The sequence below is a fragment of the Bufo bufo genome, chromosome 6 (assembly GCF_905171765.1).
Source record: "Bufo bufo chromosome 6, aBufBuf1.1, whole genome shotgun sequence".
Taxonomy (NCBI): Eukaryota; Metazoa; Chordata; class Amphibia; order Anura; family Bufonidae; genus Bufo; species Bufo bufo.
The window spans coordinates 337032602-337045531 of NC_053394.1; the positions used below are offsets into that span (position 1 = coordinate 337032602).

Consider the following 12930-nt stretch of genomic DNA (forward strand, 5'->3'; position numbering starts at 1 on the left):
TATATGTGCACCCCCTCTATATACAGTGCACCCCCATAGAATAAAAAAAAAGTGATCACCAGAAAAACAAAATGGAGCCTATAATCAATAATCGATAATAAAGTTAAAATAATTGAGATTATTTTTTTGCCATAATCACCCAGCCCTAGATGTATATATAGCACATCCCCTAGTCATGTACCAGAAATAAAGCTCCATTACACCACATATATTGTCACAGCTCCCTCACTGCTCATTCCAATAACAGGCCAGTGTGAATTAAGCACAATATCGATGCTGCCGCTTTAATAATCAGCTTCTTCCACGCCAGCTGCTGACAGAAATGTTTGAGATCATTGGTCACCATCTTTCTTCGGTGGATTGATACTACGTGCTGTGTACACCCAGCATTTCTATTAGCATGGAACCTCTTTAAGGGAAGTCACCTAAACATAAAAGATGAACACATATCACACAAGAATACTCCACTCACCTCTCCATTGTATCCTGCGACTCTGGATCTAAAAGAAAGAAAAATAAACACAAAATGATCACCATATTTATATCATATGCTTTGTGAACCCATGATTTCACAATGTCTAGCGCAGAGGAATGTAGAAGATACGTACTGTGCAGATGGCATGAAATCTATGGACTTCTACTTGGTTTGGAGACCTGCTGTGAAAATGGTTTCCTTGGACCTGACCATAAGCATTTGACCCTTGGTGACTCCATAACCTACCATCATGCCCAGGAATCGAACAAGTAGGCCACATCCTGGTTATTTTATGCCCCGGGTTTATCAGTGACAAACAGAAATGCCAAGGGACAACAGCCAGGTGTGGACACTGCCCCAGACAATATAGATAACCACTGTACTAATGCCTATGCTAAGAGAAGAATAAGCAGCTGCCAGAAAACTTCTCTCTCAGAGGAAGAAAATAAGACTGACGGAAAAACACAAGTCTTTCAGAGATGGTATTCACATGTGACATCCAATGCATGTTGAGGCAAACCAAAAACCTAAAAAGTATGGAGATGTAGAACCTTCAGGGCCAGGAAGACCCATTATATGACAAACATCTTACCTACAGTGTCTGGAACACTTTGCTTGTCACTGACTGCTCCATCCTCCTTCCCAGTGTTTTCAAAAGGAGCTTTGTCAAGGGAAGGTTAACAAAGAGAAGAAAGGAATTGAAAGAAAAGAAGCCACAAAACGGACTTTTAGCAATATTCCAAAAACAATGTGAGGCTTTTGTCCACTGAACCAAAGGCAACCAAAAAGTAGCAGGGAGGAGAAGGAGGGGAAGACGCGGCCGTGCCATGGTTCCATAGTTAAAATGATGGAAGATTCTACAATAAATATTCATGGCGACCATAATAAAAGAGGAGAACCATTAGGAGAACAGGTGGCCATGGATCTGGACAGTCAGGATTATAGAACACGGAGCCACGTGCCATACTGGGAAATCTCAGTTCACCACTCATGAATGTGGAAAGGTCTCAGAGTCGACAAGGTGGTCTCACTGGCCACTAAGAGTACATCCACTTCCAATCCTGCATAGTACAAGTGCAGCTGATCTTAATTAGAAAGAGCGTCTACTACTGTACACTCCACTTCCTATATGCACGACCTGTAATCCATTTCTGGACAGGTCCCCAATTTTACATTAGCTTAGTAATAATTTCAATTATATCTATTAAAAATGTTGAAGAGGTTTTCCACAATAAGTATTCTTCACTTATCCACATCTTAAAAGGGAATGTCTACCGATGACCACCCCTTTTCAAGAAGAAGAGTGATGCTTCTTTTACCCCCTGGTGATCTCTAGAGGAATCCATGGGCAGCCACACAATGCCCCGGTGACGGCGGCTGCAAAAAAATGGATACCTATGTGATTCTGGCACATGGAGGAGGGTCTTAAGCAGGAGACCACCCCACACACTTGATATCCATATGTCCTAATGCACATTGACAGGAGTGGTCTCATCACAGACCCCTTTCAAAATGTGGTCGCCATGCATTGAGGTGATCTCCCGGACGCCAAATTCCAGACAAAAGGGGAATCTGTGGCCAGCCTAGCATATCTCTTGCAGCGGGAAGGAATATGTAGTATTACAGGGCAGCCATTCAGATTAATGGCCAGCACAGGGATCTCCTTTAATGTCCATATATCCGAATAGGGCTTATGGTCAGAGGCTATCAACCGGCAAAGTAATAAATGCTCAATCCTGGCGGACCCCACTGATCACTAGTACAGGGATCTGAACTCATGACTTCACCAGCCATGTAAGAAGTGGCAGGACGTTAAGGGGAACTGGGAACTCCTTAGTACAACTCCAACACCCACACCAGGAATCTGGGGAAACCCTTGGCTCTGACCGATCCTGTGAATAGGTGAAAGATGGTTATTAGGAAAACCCCTTGAGAGAGATTTATCAAAAGTGGCGCAAAAGAAAACTGGTTAAAGGTCCCTTTATACGGGACGATATTACAGTAGATTGTCGGGAAGGACAATCTGCTGGTTGCTGGTGGAAGAGACCACTGCATTTACATGTCTTCCAGAGATGAGGAGGAGTGATAGCTAATGTCATCTCTTTTCCCCATAACGACTTGTTGTTTCTCGGCAAAAGATCCTGTTTACACTGCACAATCTGCTGTCATGAAACAAGGATTTTTGTGTTCTCACAAACGATCCAATTAACCGATGAACGAGCATTTCGCGGGTAATTGGCGGTACATTGACACCTCCAGATCATCACTAACGAGCGTTACTATGAATTCTTGTTAGCAATGATCTATGCGATTCTCGGCTCAATTTTCAGAGCTCCTTTGGAAAATGAAAGGTGGAATCTAATCGGTTGCTACGGGCTGTTAAGCCAGTTTTCCTTTGCATCAGTTTTGATAAATCTCACTAACATTGTTTTTCTTTGGTTAAAAAATTTTTTTAAAAGCTGGGGTTATAATTTTCCTATACAATTTCAGTAGCTATTCCACATGATGTAATTTACTATTATTTCCAGAGGATAAAACTCAGTCTTGGCCATGTGATGGACATACCGATGCATGGCTTTATACAGTACAGTTATCAGAGCCCAGCACCAGGGTGATTACCACATGTCAAAGACAGAATTGCATCCTCTGGAAGCAGACAATAATGCTTCTTACTGAATGACCACAAGCAAAGATCTTGAAAACCATCATTAGATTTGCTGACATCACCATACCACATCCAGACTGAATGCAGAGCTTGTGTTATAGAATTAAACAGCAAAACTGAACCATAGGTAACGTTACAAAACGACAGCTTCTAAGAACCATCAATTACATATGGCGTACCTGTTTCTAAGATCTGTTCTGGAACGGTTTCATCAAAGGTGGTGCTGATCCGTTCTGCTAGTGTGACTTCGCTGTTTTTTTCAGTCAACATTAGGGGATCAGAAGGATAAGTCAGAAGGTCGACAGGAGTGTTCACTATAGGACCCATAGGATCCAACGAAAGCACAGAAGTACTATTGTTCTCAGAAGAAACGTGGCCACCTTGTGGTGTGGTGCCTCCAGGTGTACTAACAGAGAGACCATTTACATCAGAGCTTTCAGGAACAGAGCCCGTCATGTCATCAGTGTCTTTCTTGGCAAGCTGACTGTCCTTGCTTATAGAAATGTCCAGGTTGTTGTCCAGGGTTGGTGATGTAGGTTTTGGTGGTGCAGGAGACAATTCTGGAGTTTTCCCCACCTGGGAGCTGTTGTCTTCTGAGCTGGTTTGCATTGGAGCAGGTGGTAGTGGCAGAGATGAAGATGACTGGGATGGTGTAAATTGGGGTGTACTTTGTACTGGGCTTATGAGGCCTGGTCGGGTGGTTGGTAGGCTAGGGCTATTACTGGTAGGAGCAGAAGAAGAGGGTGGCCCAGGGAACTGAATATTTTGGGAAATATGCAAAGGTCCTACAACTGCGACAGACTGAGGCATCAAGTTAGTGTTGGAAGTAGGTATATTACTTTGCGGAGATCCTTTCATTACTTGGATGATGGATGAAGAATTAAAGAAGACTGGAGTGATAAACTGCGGTCGACTACTAGACTGAACAGATGCCTGTCCTTCAGATACAATTACTTTATTTCCCACGTTTGGCATAGTAACCACGGTTGGTACCAAAGTGGGCTGCAGATGAGAAGCCATGGGAGCTGATACACTTGCAGAAGTGGTGATAGGATTTGATGCCACAAAAACAGTAATCTGGCTAGGAGGCAAAGTACTAGAGACAGTCGTGGGACCAGCAGGTCTCTTCAGGGATGCGCCAGGGAGGTTCAGCTGTACATTAGCATTAGGCTCCACTGTATCTAACCTCGACTGAGCAGGACTGGGCTCTGTATACTGCTGTGGGTTGGTAATACAATGGGCATCTTTATTTAATGCATCTCCTGGTAAAGCTACAATTTCAGTTTTTGCGTCCTCTGTGGGGCTCTGAATGAGCGATGTTTCAGGCGCTGAATTTGGGGGCTTAATATTTACATTGGGTGAGTTTGAATGGTCAAGTAACTGACTCAATGATGTTGGAGCATCCCTCATGGCCGGAGAAATGGCAGCCAAGTCTTCAGCACTCGGAGGTTTTGGGATATCTGTGTACAGTGCATCTTTCTTAGAAAGCTCTTCAGGAGAGGTCATCTTTGTTTCTTGGTGAACACCTACTTTATAATCTGTTGTAGCAGGTTCTTTAGGGACCACCTGCACTATCTGTGTGTCACTCTCTGGAATCACATTTGGATTTTCTTTAATTTCCTCGGTAATGACCGCTGCACTTGGTATAGAAATAGGAGGATAGTGCCCAATCGGAGGAGCAATTACAGGGTTTTGCATGGACATTTGGCCGGCCACCATGTTCCTCTGCTGCATCTCCACATTGTGCAGAACACCAGGGGTTTGTGGTCCTCCAAGTATCATTTTTGCAGCCTTGGAATTCTGCCTACCAGGGCTTGGTGTTGTTTTACGACTTGAGGCAGGGCTTGAGCGTCTGCTGTTGCTTGGGCTTGCTCGCTTGTTGCCACCTGCATTCGGTGGTTTTCCTGAACCGTTATCCATTTTATTTGTATGTGTACCGAAAGGCTGACTATTCACACTTAGGCCAGGTGGTGCCTGTCCTATGGCTTTTAGGGTAGTTGGGTTCAAACCTTGCTGATCAAAACCTCGACTTAGTGTAGGCCTGGGAGGTAATGGAATATTGATCTGTGGAGGGAAGAGACCAGCTATAGAGGCATTCAGTCTTTCTGGAGAGAGGCTAATCTCAGAAGGCTCTGTGCTAGGTGGGCGGTTATTGGGAGTCTGAGGGTAATAAGGTCTGGGACTTGCCCTATTGGGTGTCTTAGGCCTTGATGACTGTGATGGAGTCTGCACACTTTGGTAATGGTGCCCATGAGATCCAGCCATGGTGTTGGAGTGCTGTTGCTGAGGGCTTGTTCCTTGTCCCAGAGAGAGTGCAGAAGGAGCCCCTGGCTTAGCTCCAGCCATCATCAATGGATTTTGAGAGATGAGTAAGTGTGATGCCATGTTGCCTTGGGGTCCAGATGCTGTGGGGAGGTCAGGAATATCTGGAAGAGGAGCTGCTGAAGATCCATCACCTAGAGGTGATCCAGATTGATTCTGCCCACTATCTGGGAATCCCACCTTTCTAATATTGCTTCCTAATGCACTGGACACCATAGACATCCTCTGCTTGTCTGGCGAAGGTGGTATAGAACCAACACCCTGTAAATTTACCATAACAGGTATATTTCCACCTTGCTGAATGGGCATCCTCTGCACATCAGTGTTCATAGCTGCCCGGGGGTTGAAGACATTTTGTTGTAAGGGAAGCTTCACTGGCTTTTGGTCTTGTTGCTGCTGCTGCTGCTGCTGCTGCATCATCAGCATCATCATCATTTGCTGTGGAGGAGTCTGTCCGCTTTGACCCTGTTGCTGTCCCAGCTGCATTAACTGAGGTGGAATCTGCTGAAGTTGCCTTTGATCAATCCCCTGGGCTGGATAACCTGAAATAAGATTGTAAAAAATGGGATACATGCAAAACTTGTACATGTGATGCCCAAGAACTGTAGCTTCTCATTGAAACCAGCTGCAATCTCTTTTAATAAGACAAGACTAACTCTAGCCAAACCAGCTGGATTGTCGTATGGATTATTAAAAATTGCCACAGCGGCACACAAGTTCTGGCCAGGTGGCAGGGAAGTGAAGCATAGATTATAATTCTTACAAAAGGTAAAACCACTTTACACATCTAGCAAATTGATTCTGTTAGCTTAATGGGGTTGACCAGTTTCCTATATTGATGACCTATCCTCAGGATAGGTCATCAATATCAGATTGGCGGGGTCTGACTCCTAGCACCCCCCAATCAGCTGTTAGAAGAGAATGCAGCACTCATGTGAGCGCTGCGTTCTCTTCACTGTTTACCTGCTCGCCGTTAACATGTCATCAGCGAGCTGGTGCAATTGCAGCTCCTCCATCCCATTCACTTCAATGGGAGGAAGCAAACTGAGTGTAACTGCTCCTTTCCACTGAAGTGAATGGGACAGTGGAGCTGTAATTACACCAGCTCACCGCTGCGATGTTGATGAGCAGGTAAACAGTGAAGAGAACACTGCATTCTCGTCAATGGGCTGATCCAAGGCGTGCAGGGAGTCGGACCCCTGCTGATCCGATATTGATAACCTAGCCAGAGGATAGGTCATCAATATAGGAAACTGGACAACCCATTTAAAGAGGACCTTTCACCACTCCTGACATGTCTGTTTTAATAGCCTCATGCATTCCCCACGTACTAACACTAGCATCTATTCTTATGGCTCTGTGTTTTCCCATTCATCTATTATTCCTGCTAGAAGTTATGAATTAATTGCCATCAGCCTTCAGTAAGGGTACAGAGGGGAGGTAACCAGTTGGAGGTGTGCACCTGCAAAGTCTGAAAATGACAGCACTGATTGGATAGAGGGAGACTGTGTAGGTACACACAACCCCAACTTGTTACCTCCCCTCTGTACCTTTACTGAAAGCTAATAGCAATTCATTCATAACTTCTAGCAGGAATAATACAGGAATGGCACAACACAGAGCCATAAGAATAGATGCTCCAGAATTATTATTACATGGGGAATGCATGAAGCTATTAAAACAGGAATGTCAGGAGCGGTGAAAGGTCCTCTTTAAAGAGCATCCGTCACCATGATCAACCCTAGTAAACCAGGAATACTGCCTGGTAGAGCTGATCATGGCGACTAAAATGAGCCCTTTCGTTCTGCAATCTGTATTACCAATATAGAGAAATTCTTATTTTTAGGTGTATGCAACTGAGGTGCTGAGAGCACCAAGTGGCTGGCCTAGCCCTACGGAGCACCGCTTCACCTCCGCCTTTCCCCCATTGCCACTGCCTTCCCAGTGAGATTGAAAGGGTCAGGCCTCGTCACTGCTCCAATGCCCTGAAACTCTGCATGGGTCAGCACAGTGAGGATCTATTGCAATCCTCCCCACGGCACATGCGCAGTAGACACGGTCACCGACGCACGCGTGAGATTTCAGAGCTAGCCAGAGCAGTGAGGATGCCTGGCTCTGTAAATCTCACTGGGAGGGAGACCGGCAACAAGGAGAGGCACAGGTGAAGTGGTGCTCCGAAGGGCTGCAGTATGGGAGCTCCTCCGTGCTCCGAGCATCTCCTAAATAAAAAATAAGAATTTCTCTGCATCAGTTATACTGATTGAAGAGAGAAGCGGCTCATTTTACTCACCATAATCAGCCGTAACAGGCACTGTGCCTGGTTTAATGGGGTTCATCATGGTGAGAGAAAGACTTAAAGGGGTTTCATAGCCCATCAGTATCTGAACAGTCGAGGACTGACACCTGGGACCCCCGCCGATCAGCTGTTTAAGAAGGCATAGGCACTCGCAGTAGTGCCTCAACCTTCTCACAGCTCTCCCTAGGCCAGTGACAAGTTCATCGGTCACGTGGCCTAGGAGCAGCTCAGACCCCGAGCACGGTGCTGTGCTTGGTAAGTTGCAAGAAGGCTTCGCCCTTCTCAAACAGCTGATCGGCGTGGGTCCCAAGTGTCAGACCCCCACCGATCAGATACTGAAGACAGGTCATCAGTATACAAATCTTAGAAAACCCTTTTAAATCCAACATTTTGTGGTTTGTGTTCATGATAGAGAAAGCGAAGAACTAGATGACATACGTAGGTACATCACAATCTGCACTGTCCACTCCGTCAGAATACTGGGTCTGTCACGGTAACTCATGACATCACCAGTTTTCCAGGAGTAAGCAGCTGAGATGGAGAAGACATGTCATCTGTGCCCCCTGCTTTCCTATATGTGAACATCACTGATAACATTAAAAAGGGTTTTCCGACATCTTAACACTGATGATCTCTCCTCTGGATAGGTCATCAGTATTTGGCTGGCGGTGGTCCGACACCCAGGACCCCCGCCGATCAGCTGTTTTGAAAAGGCAGCTGTGCTCTTGTGAGCGTCGCTGCCTTCTCTCAGCTCACCAAGCACAGCGCCATACAGTGTATAGTGGCTGTGCTTGTTATTGCAGCTCAGGCTCATTCACTTCTATGGGGATGAGCTGTGCCTAGGCCACATGACCGATGATGTGTTGTCATTGACCTAGGAAAAGCGAGAGCGTGAGCGGCACTCACAGGAGCCCCTTGCCTTCTCTAACAGCTGATCGGCGGGGTCCCCGGTGTCGGACCCCCAACCGATCAGATACTGATACTATCCTGAGGAAAACTTATCCAGAGGAAAACCTTTTTTAATGATAACATAAATTAATGTTGAAAACATCACAGCCTCCTCATAATATAACATTGGCTATAGATGCCTGGACTTTCTCACCGGACGGCCTGCTAGTGAAATCTGAAAGCTTCTGTCCAGCCTCCAGGGCTCCCAGTTGCTCACCACTGATCCCAGTCTGATCAGAGTCCTCCATACGAGTCTCACCGATGCTGGCAAGAAAGACAAAATGTTTTTGATACTTGATGCTTTTTTTAATATACATGACAAAAGCTGACAGATGACAACTTAGAGTAATATTACAAAAAGGGATCAGACATTAAAGAGGTTATAGAAAAAGAAATATACTTAGGAAGGAAACACTACATGTTAGGGCTGCACGATATGGGAATTTTGTGCGATTGCGAAGCACACAGAAATTACTGATAATGCTGAAATGTAGTTCTGCTTAAAGGGGTTGTCCGGGTTCAGAGCTGAACCCGGACATACCCTTATTTTCACCCAGACAGCCCCCCTGAGGCTAGCATCGGAGCATCTCATAGCGCAGGGCACGGGCTTTTTGGTTTTCAATAACACACTGCCGGGCAGTAACTTCCGCCCGGCAGTGTGTTCGGTGACGTCACCGGCTCTGAGGGGCGGGCTTTAACTCTGCCCTAGCCGTTTTACTGGCTAGGGCAGAGTTAAATCCCGCCCATCAGTGCCGGTGACGTCACCGGGGTTCCTGTCGGCCCCATGGAGAGCCCCTACACTTCACCGGAACTCCTAAAAATGCCTTTGCCCTGTGCAATTTAGCGCAGGGCAAAGGAGAGCATCGGAGCATGAGCAGTTTCATGAACTGCTCCGATGCCCATGTCAGAGGGGCTGCCTGGGTGAAAAAAGAGGGATGTCCGGGTTCAGCTCTGAACCCGGACAACCCCTTTAACTCCAGAACTGAAATGCACAGTGTTTTTCAAAATAAAACATCTTTTACTAAATTAAATAACATATTTGCATTACTGCAAAAGTACAAAATACAAAACTTGCCATTTTCTTAAAGGGTTTCTATCACTTGGGATCACATAATTTGATGTCAGACACTAGCGATTTGCTAGTGTCTGCTCTTGCCAACCATCCTAATATAACAGCTTTTGGCCCTGCGGTTTTGATAGAAAACGAACTTTTATAAATATGCTAATGAGCCTCTAGGTGCTATGTGGGCGTCATTAGCACCTAGAGGCTCCGTCTACCTTCATACACAGCCGCCGCCCAGCTCGTCCCTCCAGCCCGCCCATGTCCTCCTCCGTGTGACGCAGCGGCCGAATTCTCGCGCATGCGCCGTGCGCGGCTGTATTCGGCGCATTTGAGATGTCTGAGCTCTGAGCGGTCAGACATTCAATGCGCATGCGCCGAATACAGCCGCGCACAGCGCATGCGCGGGAATTCGTAAGCGGCGTCACACGGAGGATCGCATTCAGGAAGACATGGGCGGGCTGGAGGGACGCGCTGGGCGGTGGCTGTGTATGAAGGTAGACGGAGCCTCTAGGTGCTAATGACGCCCACATAGCACCTAGAGGCTCATTAGCATATTTATAAAAGTTCGTTTTCTATCAAAACCGCAGGGCCAAAAGCTGTTATATTAGGATGGTTGGCAAGAGCAGACACTAGCAAATCGCTAGTGTCTGACATCAAATTATGTGATCCCAAGTGATAGAAACCCTTTAATAGCACTGCACAGAACAGATATATAAAATAGAATAAATAAGAGAACATTTGTTCATTAAAATAACGACTTGCCTCCAGCCCCTCCTCCCTCCCCGCACTGTAACTCATGTATCGCCAGCCGCGCTGTGCAGCATAGCGGCCGGCGATACATCCGTGTCAGCCACGTATAAAGTCAACCATCGCTTTTTGGAGGAAAAAGTTTGTCTTATAAAGCGAAAAATATGGTAATACAATTGCAGCATTTTTGGGTCGGCCAATTGGCGATTGCGATATGGCGATTTATTGCGATTACTTTGGCGATATATTGTGCAGGCCTACTACATATATACAATGGCGCTTGAAATTTTGTGATTCCTTCAAAATTTTCTATATTTCTGCATACATTTGACGTAAAAGTATATCACATTTTCACACAAGCCTCTAATTTCACCTTTAAATTCTCTGCTAACCCTAAGGGTGCATTCACAATTTCACACGACCGTATTTTTGGCTCCGCATCCTTTCCGCAATTTTGCGGAACGGGTGCGGACCCATTCATTTCAATGGGGACGAAAAAGATGCGGACAGCACACAGTGTGCTGTCTGCATCCGTAGATCTGTTCCGCGGCCCCGCAAAAAAGATAGAGCATGTCCTATTCTTGTCTGCAATTGCGGACAAGAATAGGCATTTCTATCATAGGGCCGGCTACATTCACACGGCCGGTATCCGTGATTTGCGGACCGCAAAACACATACGGTCGTGTGAATGTAGCCCATATCTAATTTCAGACAAGCATGTCCAGTGCGGAAAACATGCTTAGTGTGGGAGCGTGATTTAACTTTATGGACACTGCTCCTTTCAATTTATAATGCTGTGTGTCTCTGCCAGACCTTGCATCTACTGAATTAGGGCTTGTTCACACGGCCGTTGCGGTATTACGGCCCGCAATACATGGGGCACCGGCCGTGTGCATTCCGCATCACCGATGCGGACCCATTCCGTGGGCTCCGTTCCGTGCCTCCGCACCGCAAAAAGATAGAACTTGCTCTATCTTTTTGCGGAACGGACGGATCACGGACCCCATTCAAGTGAATGGGGTCGCGATCCGCATGCGGCAGCCCCACGGCCGATGCCCATGCATTGCGGACCACAATATGCGGTCCACGGCATGGGCACGGAGGGGCAACGGTCATGTGAACAAGCCCTTATACTGGCAACATTATGTAAGCACAATTCAGCATATGCAAGGTCGGGCAGACACATAGCATTATAAATCATGATATTGCTTACGGTCCTGTGAAAGGAGCAGTGTCCATAACAGGAAATCACACTCCTACAAGAAGCGTGTTTTCCACAGAAGGGAAGGAGCATCATTAGGGCAGATTTCGCGAGAATGGTTTTCAGGTGCCATGTTACATTTGAACAGACCCTGAGGTACTCCTATATCATGAAATTTATGGAGGGGTGTACTGAGAGTGTTGACCCAACAGTAGGGTGTTTCATTTTGTAATGGAAAAAAAAAAAAATGTTAAATTTTTGCAGACTTTTCTAATGCCCCAAGTGTCAGTGATGTAAAAGATATAGATGCCAAATTTCAAGAAGATTGGATAATATTTAGAGGTTGCAGTTTTGTAAAAGTAGGCAAAAAATAAGATTTTTCAATGTTAATGACTTTTGTTGGGAAAACTAGAAATCACAAACTTAAAATAATATTAAAACTAGACACTAAGATTAATATGTAGTATGATAGGCAAAACATGTGTTATATTAATCAACTTTGAACGATGCAATCCCTTCTTTTGTTAGCTTGGCGACGACTTTTCTGTGATGCTCGACTACTACCCTCAACAAGAATTGTTTTTGTTGTTCGTCCCTGATCGATCCGTTAAACTTTTTTATCAGAGCGATTCCTCTTTCTGCGGTATTATTGATCACCTTAAGAGCATTCACATGGCTTCTTAGAGAATCACTGCAGTATTCTGTCACATCGTGGATCCCAAACAATTCCAAGAACGTCTTTGTTTTATTAGTAACTAGTGTTGCGCGAACTTGTGTTTTAAGTTCGGCGTCTAAAGTTCGGGTTATCGAAGAATCGCGTTATGGATTCCGCTACCACGGACCATAACTTATGGTCCGTGGTAGCGGAATCCATAACGCGATTCTTCGATAACCCGAACTTTAGACGCTGAACTTAAAACACAAGTTCGCTCAACACTATTAGTAACGAACTGGCTCAGGTCTTCTCCCTCAAAAACTATTTTTTTACCCTCTAATCGTTTCATTTCCTTTTTCTTTGCAGGTTTGGTTTCAAAATTTTTTGTCATATTTTCCTAACAGCCTGAGTAATACGTTCCCACAAAAAAGCCAATCCTACCAAAGGTGTCTCAGCAACTGTGAGAGCACTTTTTTTGACGTCTGCATCTGGGTAAGTGCTCAGAAGCTGTAGCATATCCAAATCATTCTTTGGAGCCCATCGACTTACAATTGCCTC

General features: G+C 45.5%; 1 protein-coding gene across 1 annotated transcript in view; it reads right to left on the bottom strand.

The window, feature by feature from the left end:
- NCOA6 (nuclear receptor coactivator 6) overlaps nt 1–12930 on the bottom strand; it is a 78391-nt gene that overhangs the window by 12765 nt on the left and 52696 nt on the right. Inside the window, exons 10-12 of the mRNA XM_040434692.1 lie at nt 8861–8970; nt 3320–6004; nt 473–500 (exon numbers count right to left, since the gene is read on the bottom strand). Coding sequence (XP_040290626.1) covers nt 473–500; nt 3320–6004; nt 8861–8970 — 2823 coding nt within the window. The remainder of the gene's footprint in view (nt 1–472; nt 501–3319; nt 6005–8860; nt 8971–12930) is intronic.